The following is a 25,333-nucleotide window of genomic DNA, read 5'->3' on the forward strand; positions in this document are numbered from 1 at the left end:
GACGAGGATAGAAAAGTGATTATTTATGAGTTACGTTTCTTTTTAATTTATATTAATTATTATTCATTTGAATTTGAAAGACTGCATCATGTTACTAAAAATTATTTATTTAAATTACAAATTAATTTACATTTTAATGAAGCATGCCCTCATTAGCGATTCGTAAAGCGCTCTAATTTGTCATTTTTTTAGAAACATCGAAGCATTCAGAGCAGAATAATTTCTAAGTAATATTTCTTGAAAAGCAGATTTTTGCCGTTCATTATGCCATGTTGAAAAATTTAATTGTCACATTCAAACAGTTTTATAAACAGATTGAATTTCTTACTGAGAAATGGAATTAATGAGCTCATTTTTAATCCAGTAAAAATTAAATTATAAATTATAGGCAATAGGAAAATTATAAAAGATAATTACCTATTCTTTAATTATTTTATTGTAAATGCTTTATATGAGGAATTAAATTATTTTCAATTATTTGAACCATATTTTCGGAGAGTATTTACTATTAATAATTTTCAGGATCAATTAAAAGTAATAAAATAATTATTGATTCAAATAATTCAGAAGCTTTCCTGTTGGGTTTTTTTTTTAATTTTTTATTTATTTTGGCTAAAGATTAGAAACTTTCTTATTTATTTTCATGTTTTGTAAGATTCTACTGTAAATCGTAATGGCTCTAGTACAGAATCTATGCTTCAGTACAGAATCAAATTTATAAAAGAAAAACCAATCTAAGTTTCAATCACTAAGTTAGTTATCTACATTTTATGACATTTAAGTATGTTCAATTAAATATTATATATGCAAGAATTTTAAGTATATATTATATTTAAAATTAAAAATTTATAAACGAAAAACTAATCTAAGTTTTAGACACTATTATTAGTTTCTTGATCGAAATATTATAAGACATTTAAATATGTTAAATTAAACTAAATAGCCAAACTTTTGTGACAAAAAATATTCTTAAATTACTTTGGTAATTGGTAATGTCAAAGAATGCAGAGAAATTATTCTTACGCAAATAGTTCAAGAAATCTGCTAAATATTTGATGATTAAAAGAAAATATCTTTATTCAATAAATAAAAATTTTTTTTATTTAAAATAAGTGGGGAATATGTAATGGATATCCAAATTAATTTACGTCTACATAATAATCAACATGATTTAATACCTTAAGAAAAATTAACTTTATAATCTTAATCATGAATTAATTTGGTTATTTAAAATAAATTAAGCTTGAGGTTACGAAAAAAGAAATAAGTGCAATAAAGCAATCCAAATAAAAAGAAATTTAGAGCTTTTGATAACTGTTCATTAAAAGACGGAAACTCATTTATTCACTTATTTGAATATCCTACCTTAACATTTAATAAATCTTAGCATAAGGGAGATTTAAAAATATTCTAGAGATAGACTTGCTGAAATGTATTATAAACTGGTTGTTGCATCATCATAATGTTATAATCTATTAGTTTGATATTTTTACTAAAAATTCTGCTTACTTTTCCTTTTATTCTATAAATATTCTATAAATAATATTCTATATATTCTACAAATTCTATATTCTATATTCTATAATAATTCTATAAATATTCTATAAATATATATATTCTATAAATATATATATTCTATATTCTATTCTATAAATATTCTATAAATATATATATTCTATATTCTATTCTATAAATATTCTATATTCTATAAATATTCTTTTTTCTTCTTAAAAGTAATATAAAGACATATAATTTTATTAATATCAACAAGACATGGTATCTGTTAACATGTTAAAATTTTTCTGTGACAATGATTCGCCTACAAAAGTATATATTAATGAATGTCATATTATATCTTTTCGTATTTTTTGATTTAAGAATTTCAAAGTGTAAAAAAAAGAGGAAAAGTAGGAAAATATTCATGTTCATAAAATTTATAAAAAATATTGCTATCGTAAGATTGTTTTGTTATTTTTGTAGCAGTGTTTACATATGAAATTACATTCTGTTTTCCTTTCCGATTCTGCAATTGGAACTGCCGGACCTGCAGTAGGCATCCCCCTCCCCCTTAAAAAACTCCTTCAAATCGAAAAATTGAATTAGGTTCATACCCGAGATTCCATCTTCTGTTTCATATAATTCGTACAATGCATATCATAAATTAATAGCTCTAGATCATGAACATTCTCACGTTTTCATGTACATTTTATTCATCATAAATGATAATGAGTTCTAAGCAAAAACCATCGGGATAAGTCTCCCCAAAACTTTCGCGCTTACTCTCTAATAAAGTATTTATCTCAAAAAACCCCTTGCATGGCATTAGTCTACAGTAGTTACGAAACATTAACCTTAGGCTTGAATTTACATTTTTACTGAATTTATGAGGTGATCCTTGGCGAGTTTTTTAATGATTAAACTCTGGCATGAAGTTAATAGCATGCAAAAATCAAATTTGTGTGTTAGATACGTTTTTCTCAACCGATTAAAATAAAATTTTGACACAAAAACTACATTTATAGTCAAAAACTCGCATACCAAATTAAATACATTTAATTCACTACGGTTTTGAGTTATCACGTTTTCCTATTTTTGAAAGTAAAGACCGACCGATTACCAATCCCTTGCTTAATTTGGCTCAAAATTTGATAAGTCTTTACAATATAGACGTTACATATAGACAGTATAGACCGATTTTGCTCAAAATTTGATAGAAATTTACAAATTCGGTGTAAAGACCGTAAACCTAATTTCATTCATCTGCATCAAGGAGATTTCGAATTACCTTTGTTACAGTCATATTGATAGACAGTTAGACATTTTTTAAAAAATGTATTTTCCGATCTCAAGGAGGTTTGAAACGTGGAGATTCGTCATAATTTCGAGTTCGAATTTTTTGATGATTGAAATACTTAGTACTCGAAAAAGTAAAAAGCGTTTCACACTGTAAATGTAACAATTACGTAGGATTTGTAAGAACTGAATGCATGCAAAACTCTTTGGCTGATAGAATATATGTAACAGTTTGATAGGTCAATGGCTATTTATTAGTTTTGCTTTAAAAATTTTCTTAAATGTAATAATTTCTTATAAAAAATATAGAAAAAATCCATCAGATATAGACTCTAAAAAATATGTTATATATAATAAAATAAAAATTCAAAAGATGATACTCTGGAAGAAATAGAACAATTTTATGTCTTTCTATTAAAATGTATTGCTTTAGTACTGTTGATATAACCTTTTCTTATCATTAGAAAGCTTTAAGTGGTTCACCAATTTTTACACCTAAAGTGAGCCCCATCCTTAGAGAGAAAAGTGTGTCTTTTCGCAAAAGTGGAAGGTTACGCTTCATTTAAAGTTTCCTAGAAGTTACGATAAAAAAAATGCGGGAGTTGGTTGTTCATTGAGTTAGTTGTTGGCAGGGAACGGTATGACCTAATTCGATAAAAGTATTGCATGGAATACCTTTGTGTAAAGTCTTGGCTTTTTTACAGGAAACGAAATTTACAAAATATTTTGATGCCGCTCACGATGTATTTATAGGCCATTATCTTCAAAATTTCAAATATGTGCATTTTTCAACTCTTTCAGGGAGTCTATCTCTAGAATATTTTTAAATCTCCTTTATGCGAAGATTTATTAAATATTAAGCTAGGATATTCAAATAAGTGAATAAATGAGCTTCCGAGTTTTAATAAGCAATTAACAAAAGCTCTAAATTTCTTTTTATTCGGATTGCTTTATTCTACCTATTTCTTTTTTCGTAACCTTAATCTTAATTTATTTTAAATAACCAAACCGATTCATGATTAAGATTATAAAGTTAATTTTACTTAAGACATTAAATCATGTTGATTATTATGTAGACGTAAATTAATTTGGATATAGACGTAATATTATTATTATAAATAAAATGGATATCCATAACATATTCTCCACTTATTTTAAATCATGGGTATTTATTATTTATTGAAAAAAGATATTTATGTGCACATTTAATATTATATTTTCTTTTAATCATCAAATTTTTAGCAGATTTCTTGAACTATTTGCATAAGAATTATTTCTCTGCATTCTTTGACATTACTAATTACCAAAGTAATTTAAGGATATTTCTGTCACAAAAGTTTGGTTATTTAGTTTAATTTAACATATTTAAATGTCATAACATTTCGATCAAGAAACTAATAATAGTGTCTAAAACTTAGATTAGTTTTTCGTTTATAAATTTTTAATTTTAAATATAATATATACTTAAAATTCTTGTATATATAATATTTAATTGAACATATTTAAATGCCTTGCAGAATTCCGATCCACAAAGCAACATAGTGACTAAAACTTAGATAAGATTTTCTTTTATAAATTTTTAATTTTAAATATTATATATGCTTAAAATTCTTACATATATAATATTTAATTGAGCATACTTAAATGTCATAAAATTTCGATAAATAAACTAACATAGTGATTGAAAGTTAAATTGGTTTTTCTTTCATAAATTTTTAAATTTAAATATAATTAATACTTAAAATTCTTGCATATATAATATTGAATTGAACATATTTAAATGTCTTACATCATTTCTTTCAAGGAACTAATATAGTAATTAAGACTTAGATTAGTTTTTCTTTTATAAATTTTTTATTTTATATATACGTAAAATTCTTGCATACATAATATTGAATTGAATATATTTAAATGTCTAAAAGAATTTCAATCAAGAATCTAATATAGTGACTGAAAATTAGATAAGTTTTCTTTTATAAATTTTTTATTTTAAATATTATGTATACATAAAATTCTTGATCTTTCTGAAGATATTGGCCTTTTTATAATATTTAAAACATGAGATAATTAACCTTCATGAAAATTGGATTGTAATGATAGTATTAAAAAATTTCATTTTGAAAAGTATTTATGCAAAATGATATTCTATTCGCCTGAAAACATTGTGTAAATATACGAATTTTTTTCCTCAGGAAATTCTACGATTTGGCAAACCGAAATCCTAAGTTTCTGGCCCACCTGAAGAGTTCCGATCAACGAACTGTTTTCGCACCAACTGATAAAGCTTTCGCAGCTCTCCAGAATACTGAAAAACTACAGCAGGTTCTGAACAACGCAACTGTGACAAACAATGTAAGTACTTTTATTCAAACATGCGTTTTTTTTTTTCAGTAATTCTCATACGAATTATTAGGTGAAAGTTTTCAATAGGGCATTTTAAAAACCATTGAAAATTCTTATTTTAAGTATACACTTCATGGTAATATATTTTTCAATTTCACAGACAGTAAATATAATATCAAAATTTAATAATATCAAACTAATATGATATTAGAATTTTTGTATTAAGATACTATTAAAATAACAATAACAGTCAGGTATTTCCAATAAACAGTATTCCGCCAGAGGATCGATAAAATTAGAGGATAGATAAATTACATTATTCATGTTAATCTTAATTTTGGATGGAATCTATATAGACGATTGTATTAAAATAAATAACAGATTTTGTTCGTTCTCAAATTGGTGTGGTGTGGAAGTTTGGAAAGGGAATGTCAGCTCAGGTGTCATCCTCGTCATCTGATCTGGGTACAAAATTACTAGATCTATCCAAAAATAGCTTAAGTTTTGCTTTCAAATGGGGCGTTATTATAAATAAACCAAACGATATGGTAACTAATCTTTATTGATAGCTTTATTGATATACCAATGTCTGCGACCAGAGATAACTTATGAACTCTATTTTGGCATATTTTCTCAGTGCCTTCTTAATTTCCTTTAATTGATTATCGAATTTCCCTTTTAGTCATTATTATAAGTATTTGTTGCTTTATTTTTTATTAGAAATTTATATTTGGTTCTTCACTGTAGATAAGAAATTGTTTAGCATCTTAATTATTATGCCTATATGAATAACTATTTAAACATGAAATTTCTAAATGTTATACAATGCACAATGGTTGCATAAATAATGTATCCCCGTAATAATGCATTAACCGTATATTATGCAGCATGTTTTGAAAGTATGGCATTTCAAAAACTGTAAATTTTGGCGAAAGAATTTCATAACCGGTTAAAACGATTTCTGAAAATTTCGGTTCTTATTAACATTGGACATAAATTTCTTTTCCATTCTAAATAATAAATCGATATTATGCACACATGCCACTTTGAATCCGATAAAAAATAATTACAACTCAAACCCACGAAAATCTTTATAATACATTTTTTCGAAGAAGTTATTAGTTTCTCCACGTTAAGTAAAATTTCATTATTTCTTATCTTTTTGTGAATAATAATATCTGAAACTATTTCCTTTTCTTCCCTTCCAAAAATCTGAAAAAAAAAAATTAATAACATTATACTTCTAACATGCATTAAGTTCACTTTCTTTCCTTTGTCAAAGTAGTCCGGTTTATCATGAAATATTAATGCCGTCTGATATTAATATTTTCCCGACTTTATTAGATTAAGAACTGGAACTAGACTGTAGAATATAATATAAATAGTTATGCAAAATCAACGAAAAATAATTATATATTTACCTTTCTTTGTCACTGGATTAAATGAAATAAAAAGTTTTCATTTTTCATATTTGACGTTATGTATTTTACATTCTGAAATTCATTTTTAAATGATAAGCATTTGAATAACTTTTTTGATAAAATTATTTATTCATTCATTATCTAATCATTTAAAAATTTATAGTGACTTCGAGAAATATCATTTTTTTTTATCTCTTAGTAATATTTATTCTTCCATAGGGTTATATTTAGATGGAACTAGGAGCTGAAGGCAGTAAATATCGAAAATGTAAAAAACAAAAAAATATTGAAAAATTGCAAAAAAAAGAAGAAAAAAAATGTTGTCATTAACGTCGTATTTATCCTTAAATCAATGCTTCTTAACTAGTCAAAGACTTTTTTCTTTTAATGTTTTTTGACAGCATTTTCATCTTTAAACGGGGCGAGTAAGGAATAGAATGAATAAATAATTTTTTGCCTTGTTCACTTTTTATCATTTTGAAAACAAATTAAATAAGCTATTATTTTAATTTGGTAAAACGTGTCCAAACATTCGAAGAGATTTTTTAGCATTTTTATTATATTTCTTAGAAAATTGTTTTTCCAGTAATAGAATAAACGAATATTAAATATAACTTGTGAGAATATCTGGATGAATTATGGCAATGTTTCTTTAAACAATAATTCAAAAATTCGAATCTAATATTAAAAATTATTTCAAGGTTCAAAGTGGTAAGCGTTGTAAGTATCTAAAGAAATTTTGAGAAATTTGAAAAAAAAAAAATGAAATCTACTATCTCAAATTTCAAGTCATCATGTGAGAACATTATTATTTTTTAAGTTATTATTTGTCTTAATTAATTTAAGTCATTAACCAATTTAAACCGGTTGGAAACAATCACGAGACTTCTCTATCAGTCTCTCTCTTTCTCTCTCTCTAATATATATATATATATATATATATATATATATATATATATATATATATAATTTTTTTAAACTTTCATTTTCAATTTTTCTAGTTGGCAAACAAAGTTTTGGAGCTCGACCGATTTTGAGATGGAAAAAAAAAATAAAAAATCCATCGATTGTCTAAATATCGACCCATGCGAAATCTGATAATCTCGTGATTGTTTCAAACCGGTTTAAACTGGTTAATGACTTAAATTAATTAAGACAATTCGTAAGAATTCAGAGAATGTATAATTTGGAAATCAAGTTGTAACTTTAGTTGGCGATAAATCGCCAAATGTGACAACTTTTTGCATTATTTTCTTATAATGTTATTTTAATTAGTTGAAATTATTCCTGAACCAACAATCTTTATCGATTAAACAAACAATATTTTAACTTGTTTGGTTTATTTTTAAAAACAGTTGCTCGAGTTAGGCCATAACACTGTGATTTCCAAGGGAAATACTGCAACATCAGACGATAGATAATTCAAATACTATACAGTGAAAGCCGACTCCAAAATAAAACTACATTAGCAGACGATAGATATTTAGATAGATAGACTTTAACATAAGAAACGATTCTTGAATTTATTGGCACTCACATTGCTTACCACTTTTAGTCTTTAAATCTATTTTAAGCATTTCAATGACGATATATATGGGATTTTTAAAATTAATATAGTTTTATTCGTTTCTGGACAATATTAAATTTTTAATTGGTTTTAATAATAAAAAGCAAATTTGCTGAGTTATCTGCACTTTTAATTCTTAATTTCGAGTTACTTAAATTCAGGTATGAATTTCTTTTCCCTGTAAGACCAACAAATGTATCAAAAATGTAATATTTTATCAACCATTAATTCAAAGTTCCCGCAACTTCATGGCTATATGAATGTTTTTGTATTTTGTAACTGCCATACGCAACCATTAAATATTTTTAATGATTCTATTTAAATGAAAATTCAAGACAAAACCTATAATCTAATTATTACTTAATTTTCCCTTTTTATGAAATAGAGCCAACAAAAAAAAAATATTACTAGCAGATACGAATACTGTATGCTTCTAGATCAAGAACTCAAATCCACAACGAATTTATATAAACAAAGATGAAAAAAAGGCACATTATAACTTTTTTTTAACTAAACATCAGAATGAAAAAAGTCACTAATTAAAAGAACGAGCTCATTTGAAGGCAATTAACAAGCAATCAAAGAGTTCAACAAAAATAAACGAACAAATGCTAAGTAATTTCGTAATGCCATTGAGAATTGTATGCATTGTTATTTGTTTGCAGTTGCTGGAATTGCATATGGTGATGCGTTCTGTGCACTCTGAGGACGTCTGGAACAAGAACGTGACTAACATGCTGGCTTCGGACAATAGACGAAATCTTTATTTTGGAGTCGTGGGAGATGAACGAAACAAAAGTAAGTTTTTTTGTATTTGTGTTTATGGGTTAATTAATCCCATTCTTAATGTGGTGTAGAAAGTGGGAAAACTCAAGAAAATCCTGCTTTGAATTGAGAAGTCGCTTTTGACTTGGAATCATCCCGAGAGGATTAATGATAAAGATTACAGATGCTTATACAAAAATAAATAAATAAAAAGACACTACTTTCTCTTTACAATTTTTTTGCTATTATTCGTTGTTCAATGGCAGTGTATCATTATATGATTAAAGTACAAACAGGATTTGCCTAAATTAAGAAAACTCTTTCTTTTGATGTCGTGGGAGTTGATGGAAACATAAATAAGTTTTGTATTATGTTTCTGTATATGCACTTATGAACCGCTTTCTTAATTCTTTGTAGCTTAAAAAAAAGAAAATCACAACGATTCTGATTAGAAAACGCATTTTAATTGAAATTGTCCTAAGAAGGATATTGATAAATGATACAAGAATAAGTCATAATAAGTCATGTCTATACAAGAAGTCATATCACTGACTCTGCGACTTGCCCGAAGGCACACGGATAATAAATATTGAATGACCGGACCGCCGCAACAACAACATTTCCGGGAACTGTGGTCGAGTCCTAAGGGCCATAACAGCCAGGTACAACCCTTCCCTAAGGAAGTACGTCCCGTCATCGGACGGAACTCTACAAAAGAATAAATAATTCGGCATTTTCTCATTACAGAAAAATGTAGAACTTTTCAAATAATTCATCACGGTGATATAGTATTGAAAATCCAGAAATGCAATCTGTAAATGTATAATTAAATACAAATTCAAAACTTGGATAGTTAAATTTTGGGAAATTCTATTTTGAATGCCAATTTACAATATCCCATGTAATGTGTTATAAACTGACTAAGTTTACCAAATTTAAGTGCAATTAACTGACATAACAGTGGACATTGTGAACCAGCTCTTGCTTCCAGCGTCATCAAGTGAAAAAATTCTTAATTTTTTTAGTTTGATGACCAAGACTCACCAAGTATATACTTCAGTAGGGTTAGAGTGCTTACAGATTAACTGATGCTATATAAAGTTAAATATTACTTGCAAATTGGAAAGAAGGTAGAAGGTACCTCGAGAGGCAGATTTCATAATAATGTATACGTGTGGAAATCGCACATTGAAATGATAAAAGGTCATGTCATAATGCATCCTTCCGATTTCATATAGCAGTCAATACTGCAAGAACAAGGAAGATGCCGGCTTTCGGTAAACTAAATTCAAATTATGATTCTGCTGAGTAATTTCGTTCTATTTCAGCCCAAACATTATTGGAGAATGTTATCTAACAGGCATGTGTGGATTATTACATTTTTCACCAAAAGTGAAAAATGTAAAAACTCCTGAGCTTAACTTTATTTCTGACCTCAATTATTATCGTTCATAACTATTTCAATGATCTATTTTTAATCACAGATTCTTTATAAAATTCGATTATTTATCTTTAAATTTGCGGTTGATAATTCAGAACAGACATGTATAGCAGATTATGATTATAAAGATAATTAACACGAACTATTGTTGTAGCCAGACGCAATGCACGCATTCAGAATACGCGAAATATACACAATACCAATTGGTACATTCGCGAATTAAATAAAATTACAAGGATCGCTAAGAGCGCAAGAGTATTGTAAATTCCACAACCGTTTTTTTAAGACATTTAAGATTGACAATTTTGATTATCAGCCTGTCAATGATTTCTTTAAGATTAATTTTTTATTTGAATAGTTTTGTGTATATATTTACCTTTATTTATTTATTTTGATTCTTGACAGTGCAGCATCCACATTTATACAAAATATTATTTAAGCAGTCTCTCAGTGATTATAAATATTGTTTTAACTAACTAAAATAATGAAACAGATGGGAACCTGATTAATTGTATTTGACAAAAAAATAGTATTGTTCTAATATAATCATAAAATTGTAAAATCAATTGTAATCATAAAATTTGAAATTTAGCAATTTTTGTGGCAACTAAATTAATAACATTATTTTTATCAACCTTCTAAAAGCCTCTCTCAGCCCACCTACATTTATGTAGATGTAGGCAGCTGTCTGGATGAAAATCTGCCATTCTTAGAGCATCTTAGAGCATAAACGATCCCCTCCCCCTGCATAAAAACTTTGTTGATAAACGAATGCACACCGAAGGGGATTAGAACTTGTGCTGCCATCTGTTGTCACCATTACAAATCAGATAATATATTTCAACAAAGGACGATAAAAACACACACATTCACATGGGTCTGAAAAAAAGGTCTTTAAAGATTGATTTTGAAGTGAAACCATCGTCTCTGAAAGGATTAAATAATTATTTTGTTCTTATTATATCTAAAAAATGTTAGCAGCGCATAAATATAGAGTTGTTAATAGATTACAGATTTGGAAATACTATCCAAAGTGCAGTAATTATGAAGAAAACTCATCTTAACATAACATGTTTTATTATTACATTGAAAGAAAACAATTTTGTAATAAATTAAATTCTTCTTATAACAAATAATTAAAATTAAGTTAATGATTGTCAGTTAAATTCCAAGAAGAATTTTTTAAGATATAACGTGCAACTCAATATCATAAATTTACTCTAATAGCACAAAGGATCTAGAATATTGTTACGATGTTTTCATTAGATTTCGGGTATTGAATATAGTGAAGATATTAAATATCTTACACTTACAATGCAACAAAGCCTTTTTTAACTATAGATTTCTTATAAAAAATGATTTTGTATAATGACTCTTAACAAAGTAATAAAATTATTTTTATTACAGAGAAACTAAATATTATAAATTTTGCTTGTAATTATTCATTCCATAAATTATTATCCATTTTACGGCATTAAGTTTTAAAGGCTCTTTAATGGGGGAAGTCAGAGTTTGATTCGAGACTGGATTCGCTGTGTGTTTTCGCTTAGTGCACGTTCAGGTGTCAAACTTGCTATCTACAAGTAACTGAGATTTAAAAGTATGAAATCTATTCTAAAATAACCGTCATATTTATGTCTTAACCTTATGGACATAAATATGTCTTAATCAAACTAAATCATTTAGAAAGATACTGATAAACAATAGACCTGACTTTCTCCTTTCCTTGACTAACGGAAAGTTGGAAGGGAACCTATTGATCTATTTTCTTGGCTTGTATCCATGTTTTGACTGTTGTTCAAAATACTAGAAGAATTTCGGCCAATTTTTTGACAGTTGGATGTGGATCATTTATAATTCTTCAGAAGAAATTTATAATTCTGCAGAAGAGACTAAAGAAGCTTTATCAAAATCATGCAATATAAAAGTTTGATATTCCTCTTGTCGTTGCCGTATTTAACTATTAAATCCATGATTTACACTAATGAATTCGCATGCTTCAGTATGGAAAAATTTATTAGCCATTGATACTAATCATTGCAGCGCCATCTATAATTTATCTGAATGCATCACAGAATAGGTAAATATTTCGCCCACATTCAATATTATGTATGACATTTTTGATGACTTTAGAATAGATGACTGTCCAGCACTTTTCAAACATGAATACTTATTAGAAATTGCTGCTGAATAGGGATTGCAATACCGGACCAAAATTTAAATACCGGTATTCGGTATTTTTTAAATCTTAATACCGGGATACCGGTTTTAATACCGGTATTAGAAATTTTGGAAAAAGAAAGAAAACACAGGTGTTTCTTTTTTTTTTATTTGCCAGTTTTGTTAGAGAGTGTAAATATCACAAAAAAAATAATTTGTAACTTATAAATTATAACAGTATATAATCACAAAAAAGTAAAGAAACATCTTATTTATTTAAATCACAAAAAAAGTGTAAATATCACTATTCAGTTTGTGGTACTATTACAAATTTTTGAAATGTGATCTAAAAAAACGTAATGCATCAAGTGTATTGTCATTAAGCCTGAAAAGTAATTTTGTGTAAAAATTACCAGCTGCCGAAAACGCTCTTTCGGCATCTACGCTAGTTGGTGGTACTGTTAGCAATGCACGATATACTTTTTCCAAGTATTTACCTCTAAATCCCTCATCTTCAAATAAATCGATTTCTCGTCGGATGGTTTTGGATATAGCTGATTTCTGTATTGTATTTTGGTTCGTTGAAATTTTTTTATTTATTGCTAATTCTAATTTTTGTTCAAGAGACAATTCCTTTTTACTATCGACAGTAGTGACATCATAATCTTCGATAACTGAACCGAATTCTGAATGTGGATATGTTTGTGGGAAAAAATTTTTTAGAAACTTTACTCTAACTTAATCAGATTTGAATTGGTTATTTTCTTTTCTTCTTTTCATTTTCATTTTTAAAATCATTAGAATTATGTAAATACTATAAGACATTTTCTATTTCGGTATGCCTTTCTTCTGTGCGATTTTTCAATGTAATATAGTTAGAATCCGAAGTTTCTATATCCACAGTATTTGGATTCTTCTGTTCTTTATATTTTTGGTAAAATACATCTATTACTCCTAATTGAAATCCATGTGCATAGCACAACTGCTGATTTGCTCCAATCAACTTTCCAACTTTTTTCATAATTGTTGCTCCATCAGTCGTTATGGATACAATATTTTCTTTCAGGGATAATCCATGTTTAGCTAATTTAGATTTAAGCAATTAATTAAGTCATTAATTAGTTAATTAATTTCGTCCGTTAGGGAGACAAAAACAAAAACGTATACTATATTGCTATGTTCGCGATACCTGAACATATAGTGGAGACAATTTTAAAAATTTCATGTAAATACCGAAAAACCGGTATTTAAACTTGTGAATACCGGTATTACAAAATTGTACAAATGGCTCAAAATACCGGTATTCGGTATCCCGGTATTGCAATCCCTACTGCTGAATGACGGATACGCACATTCTAGCTGTAAGTTTTTCAATATTTAATGCTGAGTCAGGCAACTAATGTCAGATGTCTTTTAGACAACCTGATGAACTTTAAGTGAAATTACAGAAGACCTCTAGAGATTTAAAAGTATTGTATTATTCAAGGAAGAAAGAAAAAATGACTCGGGTAATGCAATTTTTCAACACGCTCATTCACAAAGTTATTTTATATATTCATTTATTTTTAAAATAAAAAAAAAACGCCTTCATTCAGTGGAGAGCAAAATATAAAATGAAGACTGCGCAATCAAAGAGATTCGCCTTGACTAGAAAAAGCTATTTAAACATTTAAGCTCATATCCGGAAATTATAATATTATTAGCTTAACTGAGATGGAATATGCTACACAGGAAAACTTTTTTTTCTGTATTTTTCAACATGCATAATATTTTTCTCTTTATTTTATGGGCGATGCACACTCGTCTAATTCCTTTTTGTTCCTCCTGATGACACTTAGTTGCACGCAACCATGCAAAATATCTTCATTCATTAGAGCGAACAAGGGATTCAAAACGATTTATTTAATGTGATTTTTTTTCCGCGCTGTAGCTTTGAAACGTTTTATCTGAAATCAATAAATTCGTCTTCTTTGACTTCGCCTCTTCTTCGTTCCTGAAATTTTAAGGATTTTTTTTTTAATTAAATGTATTTCGAAGGAGTTCTGAGAAATAACGTGATTTCGTGACAACTGCATCGTAAGTTGCCTTTTAAGAATCGATTAGGAAAGTTCTTTAAAATATTCTAGGAAGCGTCGGAGGGAACCCATTTCTCTAGGGCGTATTGACTTTTTCATTACCTATGAGCTTTCAAATTGAGACCCTCTATTTGTTTCGCAAATCCAGACTTAGTAATTTTCTTTTACCGAGAAAGACGAAGATGAATCATTTCGTTAATTAATATGCAAATTAGAATTAACACAACAGCTTTTTTTATTAAATAGTATACTAAGCAGATTACGTGCCACTTTTTGCTGGCTTAGTTATTAATTCTAATGACGCTTATTAATCTCATCAAATTCGAATTTTAATCACATTTATGATACATATTTTTTTAATGGAAGCTTACGGAATTTCTTTTTTAAGATATTCGTTGTCTAATAATTTCTTAAATAGTGTTGTTGTAAAAACCTCGCGTTTTTGTTTAGATAAGATTAATTTTGATAATTTTTTTGGATTTTTAGTAGACTGCTAAGAATATGTTTTTAGTTTTTCATATTTATTATTATTTTCCATTTTTTACTCTTCATTAAATTTTATATTTCATTACAAATATCATGGGATCATTAAATTGTTTTTCTAAAATTCGCAATCAGATAGCGTCACATGCAGGAAATCAATTATTTATTAAAATTATTTAATGAACTAATAATAAAGTTATTAAAATTTTCAATTATTGCATTGTCAAGGGAACACATAAATGTAAAAAATTTCAATTCTTTAGCACATCAATAATTGTGTAAAATATCAATATTTTTAATTCAAAAATAAAAAAATTGCATTTTTACTAACAAGAAACAATACAAGAGTATAAAATTAATCAAAAATGCAATCATTATGAATTCAATTAAAAATAAATGTTTTCTGAACCAATCTATCATTATGAAATTCAATTAAAAATAAATGTTTTCTGGACCAAACTATCATCATAAAATTTAATTAAAAATAACTATTTTCTGAACCAAACTAACATCATGAAATTCAATTAAAAATAAATGTTTTTTTAACCAAACTAATAAAAGATGCATTGTATTTAGCGAGCACTAAGGCTATAACCACTAAAACAGTAGTAGCTGTAGTTTGTGTTTATTCTATTGTGGTTTGCTTGGATTTGGAAGTAATAATTTGTTTTATTGCATAATTTATTGTCTTTTATTTTTGTGTTACTGGTTTATCTCTAAGGCCTCGATTTCCGGGGATTTTCGTGTCACGAGGCGTCAATATTTTTGGGCAAAAGTCAGACCCCTCACAGAAAAAAATCCCTAGTTTGAATCCCTGACTGAGGGTGACCCTTGAGAAAGTCTTCAAGCCGGATTCATCATTTCTTTCTTTTTTATTCTTTTTGCATTAAACTTAATATTTTTTTTCTAACAAGATTATAAAAATGGTTTAACTATTTATGAAACAATTGCAAGAATTGCAAAAATGTGTGATTACAAATTGAAATCGCAGAGCGTTGGTGTCGGAAACAGCGTATCCTCACAGCAGGTGACGTTGTTCAATACAGTGTTTTTATTTACTTATTTAATCTCTTTCGTCTAGAAGATTGTAGTATATTAAACGGCTTATTAAGAGCCTACACAAATCTCCTTCTTTCAATGGGCAGAATCACTTGATATTTCTTGAGAATACCTTGAATAAATTTAAAGGTCATTATTCATCAGCAGAGTGAGTGTGGTGAACTCGTTCATTGATTGGAAAAGTTATCAAACTCGGAGACGGGTTAATAAATAGATAAAACATGCAATTGCCTAAGGATCCCTCAACTTTAGAGAAAATCTTTGAGAATTTTTCTTTCATTTTGAAAATCATTTATATTTGAGCTTTTTTTTAATTATAAAAAACATGCAATTAAACTTAATTTAATTCAAATATTTTTAAATTAATTTTGGAACATTATTCTAGTATTTTTAAAGTTTGTTAATTTATAGTTCCAATACATTATGGTTCTTTATAAGTTAAAAAATAATTATATCATGTTATTAAATATTATTTAGTTAGTTCAAAAAAGTTTTGAATTTTTTGAACTACTATGTTTAAATTTCAGTTTTTCATTTCTCTATTCACAATATACTGAAACCAATCTTTTAGAAAGTGATCTGCAACTAAGTGCTTTACTATTTATGTTTTCTGTTAAAATTTGCTATTCAAAATTACTTATCTAACGATTAAATTAAAATCGATGAAAAAAAAATGTTTGGCTTTGTAAGTTGAATGGGAGAAGGATCTCCGAGATTTGCACTGTCTCAGTTCACCTAGAAGTCTTAATCCGACTCTGACCAGAATTTGCAATTCTTTGTGTCTTAAATTAAGGCTTATTAAATCTAGAGATTCTATAGCCATATCAAAGAACCACTGGTCATTATTTTTTAAACTAACGAGAACTCTGTATTCCAAACGTCCATAGTTTCATCGAAAATCTGACATACAACAGAAATTTTCAAAACGCTTGCCACAATATCAAATATGAACATAACAGGAGCATCTGCAATAACTCTAACATATAACAGAGTCTTGTGATAAAAGATGTTCTTGTATTCCATTACCAGGTGATCCTTTTTTCCTCGCAAATGACGTGCATGATCCTGCATTGTTATATGATTTTGTTTGTGTATCTTTACCCTTCAGAATTCTGACATGCTTCAGTGATTCATTTTTCGCAAGTCGGAAACAACATTACTCTCACACACGATTCACTCTTACCCAATTGTGACATTATGAGGTTATCAGGTTTCTTATTGGAGCAAGATACTCCTCAATATTTTCTTCAATATCTTCAAGATATTGAAATCTTTTAGTATATCGAACAATATTTTAGAGATACAAAATATTTTATGCGAATAGAGTTGCAATTTAAAAAGTCAATTGAAATTAGCATGAAATTTACATTGATGCAGATTGCTGTTTCTCATTAAAAAAATCAAGTATTTACTATATATCGGACGAAAGGCATTGGATGATGTCTTTTGTGGTTTCATAATGCCAGTTGTATCATTTACTGCAATGGCAACATTTTCTTTTATGCTTTGATACGTGATTACGAGTTGTCTAGATGAACTTTATCTTTCTTACAAATTTGTAAACATAGTATTAAACCACTCTGATAAAAGATCAATTCAATGTTTAAAAAATCACCTTTTAAGATACCACATTGGTGTATTATGTATATCAACTGCCCTTCTTAAAAATTGTTAAACATAGTATTAAAACATCCTGAAAAAAGACCAATTCAGTTTTAAAAAATCGCCTTTTAAGACACTACATTGGTATATTATGCATTTTAATAGACAGAAATATCCATTTAAAAAATTAGCTTTAAAGAAATGTATTTTATCTGTGTTTTTTCTCTATTTTTTTTAAATGACATCTTGCCATCGATCAATCGGTAATATGCTATGCATTTTAATTTCGGTAATGCTTGCAGAGTATCATACAATATCATTTTAGTTGTTGTTGTTGTTATTGTTAAAGAAAATAGGTGCAGGAGAATCATATAAGCAATCAAAAAAAAACAGAATTCTATTAATAAGGCAAGCATTTATTACTGACTTAGAATGAATTGTCAAATGCGTTGTGTAGAGTGCATTTATTACTGACTTAGAATGAATTGTCAAATGCGTTGTGTAGAGTCCAATTGTGGTCAAATTTTTAATAATGTATAAATATATATACTATATATCACAGAACATTTAATCTACAAGTCATGTCGAGAGAAACAAAAAAGGGATGTTATCTCACAAATATTGTCAAATAAAGAAAAGGCGATTAATAATTTACAAACAGAATCATAAAGCAAAAACAAGACATATTAGGAAAAGGTTAGAGAATAACAATAAATTGTAGAGTGAAAATGGATTTGAGAGTGCAGACACGGTTCCATATTTGAATTGATTTTGGTGTTATTGCGCTGTAGCATACTATTCACTGATTTGAGCAGAGAAAGAATAAACGAACAATTTTTCTTCATTCCTGCATCGTTCTTAAAGCCCAAAGGAACATATGATAGCATAAATCATTCTCAAAACATTTTAAGGCATTCAATTTTCTAAACGGGGCTATCTACACATTTAAATGCGATCTAGCTGAAGAATGTTTCAATGGAAATTCTATTTTCACAACTGAAACTTACGCAGTTTTATTATATATATCAAAATTTGTTAACTTGAAATAAAAGGCAAATTATATAAAAGTATTGCTATTTAAATAGGTGATGTTTCAAATTATAATATCATTTACAGTTGAAAAAAATAACATATTCTAGCATCGATATCAAGGAATATTTCTTTTTTGTTAATGGGTATCTTTACCAACCTTCGTTGCATTGTAAATTTTCATGTTCACATTGATTATACTTTCCAAATTTTTAAATAATCTAAAGATATTAAAAATAATTTAATTAAATGACTTATAATTTTTATTTTCATGCAGATAATCTAATATATAAAAATGAATTTTTGTTTGTTCGAATTTTATGCGCTGTCCTACCGTTCATCCGATGGCGATAAAACTTTGCCAACTTATTGCTTTGAACCTATAAAATCCATGTTTGTATGTTCGATGTTCACGAGTCGGACAGCCAAGAAATTTATTTATTTTTGCTGAATACGGAAAAAAATATTATATACCCTAAAGTATACTTGAATAATAAAGTTAAAAAATAGAATAAATATTATTTATATTTCTCCTTTATTATTATTATATTATTATAATATATATTATCCTTTATTATTATATTATTTATATTATTCAATTTCAGTGAAGGTATTCATTATCAAAAAGAAGATAAATATCATTATTTCTATCATTCCTAATGAACCAAGATGGCTATTTCAAATCCTATTTCTAAAATTATTTCTTCTGCGGCAGGAACGCGCCGGGTACCAGCTAGTTTTTAATAAAGAAAATTTATTTCGATAATAATAATTCTTAATCAAGTAATTTTAATTTAAAATTTAAGCTGATTAATAATTTAAACATTTTTATTGCTCACATGTACACAGTTATACAGAGATACATAGACACTTTTCTTTGAAAATTCTATATTTAAGAACAGTTATACAGTATAAAACATTTAATACACATCATTTTCCCATAGATGGAAATTTTTAAATAAGTTCCGAATGTGGTAATTAATTATGGGAAATTCAAATATTGACAAAGTTCCGAATGAGGTAATTAATGATGGGAAGTTCAATTATTAACAAACTAATTTTCTATTTGTATTCTTACAGCTCTGACTGTAGAAGGTGGAGGAGTGAATGCAACTGCTATAATGGGTGACATAGGAGCTACCAACGGAATCCTGCATATCATTGATCGCGTACTTGGGATGCCTTATCTCACAGTTTACAGCAAGCTGGCACACGACCCTGATTTGCAGTAAGTCTTAGTTCAACTCTTAGTAGGATTAAGTTCGGGACCTCTTAAGCTGATTCAGCTTTATTCACGTTACCATAGTTTTAAATCATTGAAGTTGAAAGAATTAATGCAATTATTTTAATAGTAGTGTCGTATAAACAGGAAAGTGATTAATTACTGTATAAATATGTGAATGATTCAATCAGCTGCTATGAGAAATATTTAGCTACTTGATAAATTGTTTGTTAAATACTTACTTTGTAATGGATTTTTTTTTTACTTAAATATTTTAAACAATTTAGTGAAAAGTTTTTTTTTAATTTAATCTTTTTAATTTAGTAACCTTGTTTTTATTACCTCTCAAATTAATTTAAATTAAAAAAAGTATGATTTTTTATTAGTCGTCGATCCTTTAGAAAACTTTCTGACTTTCATCTCTAAATTTTTTTTTCGCTTTATCGCTCATTTTTTAATAGAGTACACTATTTTAAAAGAATGAATGTATAATAATAATTATAAAAATCTTCTAAACTTGTGACTGGTTAGCAGTTTTAAATGAGATTCAGTTGTTTTTATGTTATATCTTATAAAAATATCTTTAATTGAATATATTTTCATATTAGCTTTGAAATTAGGTTAATATCTCAAAATTAATTTTGATTTAAATTTGTCTCGAAATAAAATTCCTTGATGTATCTAACAATAATTCCTTGATGTATCTAACAATAATCCCTTTAATGTGTCCAACAATAATCTTCTTAATGTATCTGATAGATTTATATGCCCAGTTAGCTCAAACAACTAGCACAAATGAATCAGGAAAATCCTCATTCAATTGGACTTTAAGTCTGTCTTAAGTTCAAGCAAGAAATATATATGTATTAAATATACGTATTTTATTTAATTGGATTAGACTTTGAAAGCTATTATGTAATAAATCTTTTCAGTATCTTCTGTTTCGTGTTATTCTCTAATGTCTTTTCATTAACTTATACAAAAAAAAAAAAAAAACTTCAGAAAGGCAAAATACCTGAATTTATAGATATCGTATCATAATATTATCGAAAAGGAAGGTCTGGACAAAATTAATCGGCTTATAATACAACTTCGAAATGCTTTGAAACTCGAATAACAGAGGTCTAATAATTAAATAACATTCATTTTTGATGCAAAATGCTAGTTCTGATTTGGCCTACTCTTTATATTATATAAATTTTTCGGTACGTACAGAAAAAAATTTCTAGTAGCATAGAAAAGGGATCATAGTACACAGCAAGACGAATGATATTTACTATAGAATTTACGATTTAAGATATCAACGCACTCATTGTGACAAACAAACAAAAAAAAAAAAAAGGAAAAGTTTTTTATTTTTGAAATCGTTTATTTTGAGAAATCTTCTTATTTAAAAGCCTGCGCATGTTTTGTGCATGAACCACTTCATGTATCTCCATTTGATAAAAATCCCAATAGACTCACGTTCCTGGAAGTGTGAAGATCTTACTATAAATTTAGAAATATCTACCTATCTCTCACAAATCTACTGCTTCGTGATCCTTAGGACCATATTTTTAAGCATGGCATTTTATCACAGTAATAGCCAAAGGACATTTCTTTTTCAAAAATTAACTTACACTGTTGTCCCTAGGAATGTTCAGTTTCGCTTCAGTAAATGATTGCAAATATCTCTTTAACAGTTTAACTACTTTTCTGGACATGATCGTTTTTTTTTTTTTTTTTTTTTTTTTTTTTGCAATACGGCAGGTTTGGTTTAGTTAGATTAACGCCTCTTTTGAAAGTAACAATAGGGCTATTTTAGGACGGACCTTATAATTTTGAATCCTCGTCAGATGACAGGATGATATCTGAGTTGGTAGTCCTTCTCCAAACTTCCGCACCACACCAGCAAGCGGGCGTTTGACTGATGATATCAGATGTGCGTACACTAGACCCACATATACTGAGGATCTTTAGCGTAATCGGGTTTCCAATTGGAAACTTCTGGCCCCAAGGCCGAAACTTTACCCATAAGCCTCAATACCCTCTAGCATTATGTCAAAATTATGTGGGTGTGGATTATCATTCTTCTTTATATCATTCCAAAAGTTCGCAGATACTTTGAAACATCATACTTGAAAATCTCTGTATACTGTTTTTCAATGAAAAAAAGTATACCAAATCAAGAAATGTCTGAGATTCTGACATATTTTCTTATCAATATAAAGACCTTTCAGACCTTAAATTGGAACAACATAAAATACAACTTCTAAAAATTATAATTACAAAATCTTCTTTGAACCATTAGAAGAAGAAATTCTGAATTGCCTTTTGTCATTTGGGGAAGCGGGAAAAATTGACTTTTTTAATTCACTTATAATAAACTTCAATAAATATTTTTAATAAAAATATTGCAGTTTATTATGTTCAAATAAAAGAGTCCATCATTTAAAAAAGCTTTATAATTTCATACAAATTTAACTGTTATAAAGAACACTCACTACACTTCTTAAACTATGCAGAGAAGGCTGCATCTATGTGCTTCAAAATCCCTGCGATGAAATTGTAACTTTGTACGTTGTAATAGATCAGAAGAAACAACGTACAGTCAGAATTGTACGTTGCTCTTTATCAGAAGTACGCATTAACCATGTTTCCCTTGCCATAGATTTACATTAATCTAAACTTTGAGTATCGTAAATTTACTATAATATTTTATGATATATGTAAAAATATTTTGAAATATTATAATAAAATTCTATTTATTGTTTTTGAAATATATTTGATTGAAATTTTCCCCCACAGCACCACTTTCAAGCTGAGTATGCAAGAATCCTGGAATCAGAAACTGAACGATAAGGAAAAACGTTATACTTTCTTTGTACCCAACAGAAAGGCCTGGGAAGATCTGAAACGAGAAATGCCATCGGAACACAAGCAATTGAACCTTGGACTGTTTAGCTACCATGTTCACAAGGTAAACTTCATTTTTTGTTTTTTTAAAATACTTTATAAAGTGTATCAATTTTTAAGAAAATAAAAAAAAAGTTATTCATCACTTCTATTAGAAATGTTGTGGAAGGAAGGAAATTATTAAATTAAGATTGCTTAAAATTGAATGGTTAATAACTGATTAAATACTGAATCATACACAAAATAAGTTCAATGGTAAAATGTATGCTGGAAGTGTTAAGATGCGATGCAGTCGTAAATTAAGCTGATGCAGCAGTGGTATTATGGATCTTGACCTTGGTAGACCTTGACTTTGTCATTATGATTGTTTGACCTTGATGGTGTTATTGATTGTGGTGGCGAGGTTGAAGCACAGAAAGACGCGGAGATTAATTTCACAATAACCGCTGAAGAATAACGTTTTTAGTTTGTTTATTTCAAGGTATGCTTAAATTAAATAATTCCATTATAAAATCATTTCAAAGATAAGCAACAGACAAATACCATGGATTTTCATGAAAAAAACATTAAGTACAGTTAAATAATTGTAACCTTTTTGTTTTTAGCCTCATCCCACCACCTTCGCTGTTGACTTATTAATTTAAAATGCAATCATATATGCAAGGACACTAATAAATGATATAATGTACTGATTTAGGATAACAAATGTTACATAAAATGAGATAGAAGAAGATTATGTTTATCTTTAAGATTATTTTTAGAAAAGTTGACGAATTAATTTTCTATTTAAATGATATGAATCAACTCCATTGCCTATTTTACACCTTCCAACATAAATCTAACCAATTTAGTTTATCAATAGTTGATATCAACGTATTATACTTATCAAACATTGAAAAAATGTTTTCCGGGTATGTTTAATATATATTATTTGTTTTTATAACCTTTGTTTGTTAAGGTTCAATATTGTCATATTAGATTTTATGTTTCCAAAATGTTAACTCTTTTTGTTATTATTATTTTTTTACAGATACTAGACCGCCATCTTGTAGTCGGCAATGAACTAACTAAGGAGGACTTGGAACGTCAGGACAAAATTCAAATGGTTCATGGAATGTTTAAGATTTCTCCTGGTTACCAAAGTGGTTAGTATAACTTCCTTGTTCTTCTACTTTTTATAATTTTCATGTAATATAATAAAAACTCATACACTAAAATATTTCTAATTCTTTTAATCACATTTGAAGCAAAAATAGTGAAATATAATTTCGTTGAAATTAGAAGTCTCATTAAGTAAAATCGCTGAAAAAGTATACAATTCTAGCACCGTACATTTAAGCAAAAGGTAATATTGGAGAAGGAATAATGCCCATTTGTGTTCAGAGTCTCATCATCAGGCATTTAGTGCATATTTTTCTGTCCTGAGTCCTACTATGTTCTCCCTCTTTCTGGCAGGTATTGAGCATATCGTCCTTGGAAATTGTGAAATGGGTTTATTTTCAGACGATATTGTCCTCTGGAAGTCTGGTACTGACCTGAAGGATCTGGTGAATGTCATCAACGTTGCCCTTGCCAGCTTGTGGACTTTTGCTGAAGATCACAAATTGAATATTAACTCTGCTAAATCTTCAGTTGCGTTTTTCAACACTAATAGAAAGTTATATAGTTTTCAGCCTAACATCATTTTGAACAATCAGACTCTCACTGTGGACAAACACCCTAAGTATCTGAGCTTTGTTCTGGATCCCGAGATTCTGGGCAATAAACATATAGATCATCTTGTGTTGAGGTCAAGGAAGCGACTTAATATTTTAAAGTATATCTCAGGGCGAGATTGGGGAGCTGATGCTGCTACACTCAGAAACACATACATTTCTCTTGTTCGTTCTATCTTGGAGTATGGATGCCCGATCTATTGTTGCGCTTCTGAAACCAATGTGAAAAAACTTGATCGTGTTCAGCTTAGTGCTGCTTGGATTATCACCGGTCTTCGGAATTCTTGCCCCAATGACATTGTGCTTTGGGAAGCAGATCTACAGCCGCTGGGTCTTAGAAGAAGTGCATATTTAGTTAAATACTATAACAAACTTATTGGTCTTTGTTCCAGAAATTGTACTTCTGATTACCTTCGGACTTGGCACAACAATCAACAGCTTAGAAGAAATAGTCCCTTTAGCCAAGTAAAATCTTGTGATTTAATTGCCTACACGTTGAACAGCATCTTCTAGCACAATGTATCGATCCTTCGGAGGGTCTTTCTGATGTTTATTTCCATACTGACCTCACTGTTCAAGTTAATAAGCAAATGGATCTCTCAGTCTACTTAAAACAGCTGGCCCTTGAAAAAATTAATAGTATTCCATTGGATGCTATTCTGATGTACACGGATGGTAGTAAGAACGACAGTGGTTGTACTGAAAGTGGAGTGTACATTAAATCTCTATATGAAGAGGTAAGGATTCAAAGGAGAAATCCCAA

The 25,333-nt window shown here is 28.3% G+C and overlaps 1 protein-coding gene across 1 annotated transcript in view; it reads left to right on the forward strand.

Moving 5' to 3' along the window:
- The window catches only part of LOC129960257 (fasciclin-1-like), a 297,975-nt gene that overhangs the window by 261,564 nt on the left and 11,078 nt on the right, over positions 1–25,333 (forward strand). The window contains exons 8-12 of the mRNA XM_056073535.1: positions 4,986–5,145; positions 8,790–8,922; positions 19,819–19,966; positions 22,748–22,919; positions 23,886–24,000. Of these exons, the coding sequence (XP_055929510.1) occupies positions 4,986–5,145; positions 8,790–8,922; positions 19,819–19,966; positions 22,748–22,919; positions 23,886–24,000 (728 nt within the window). The remainder of the gene's footprint in view (positions 1–4,985; positions 5,146–8,789; positions 8,923–19,818; positions 19,967–22,747; positions 22,920–23,885; positions 24,001–25,333) is intronic.

Source organism: Argiope bruennichi, chromosome X2, assembly GCF_947563725.1.
Source record: "Argiope bruennichi chromosome X2, qqArgBrue1.1, whole genome shotgun sequence".
Taxonomy (NCBI): domain Eukaryota; kingdom Metazoa; phylum Arthropoda; class Arachnida; order Araneae; family Araneidae; genus Argiope; species Argiope bruennichi.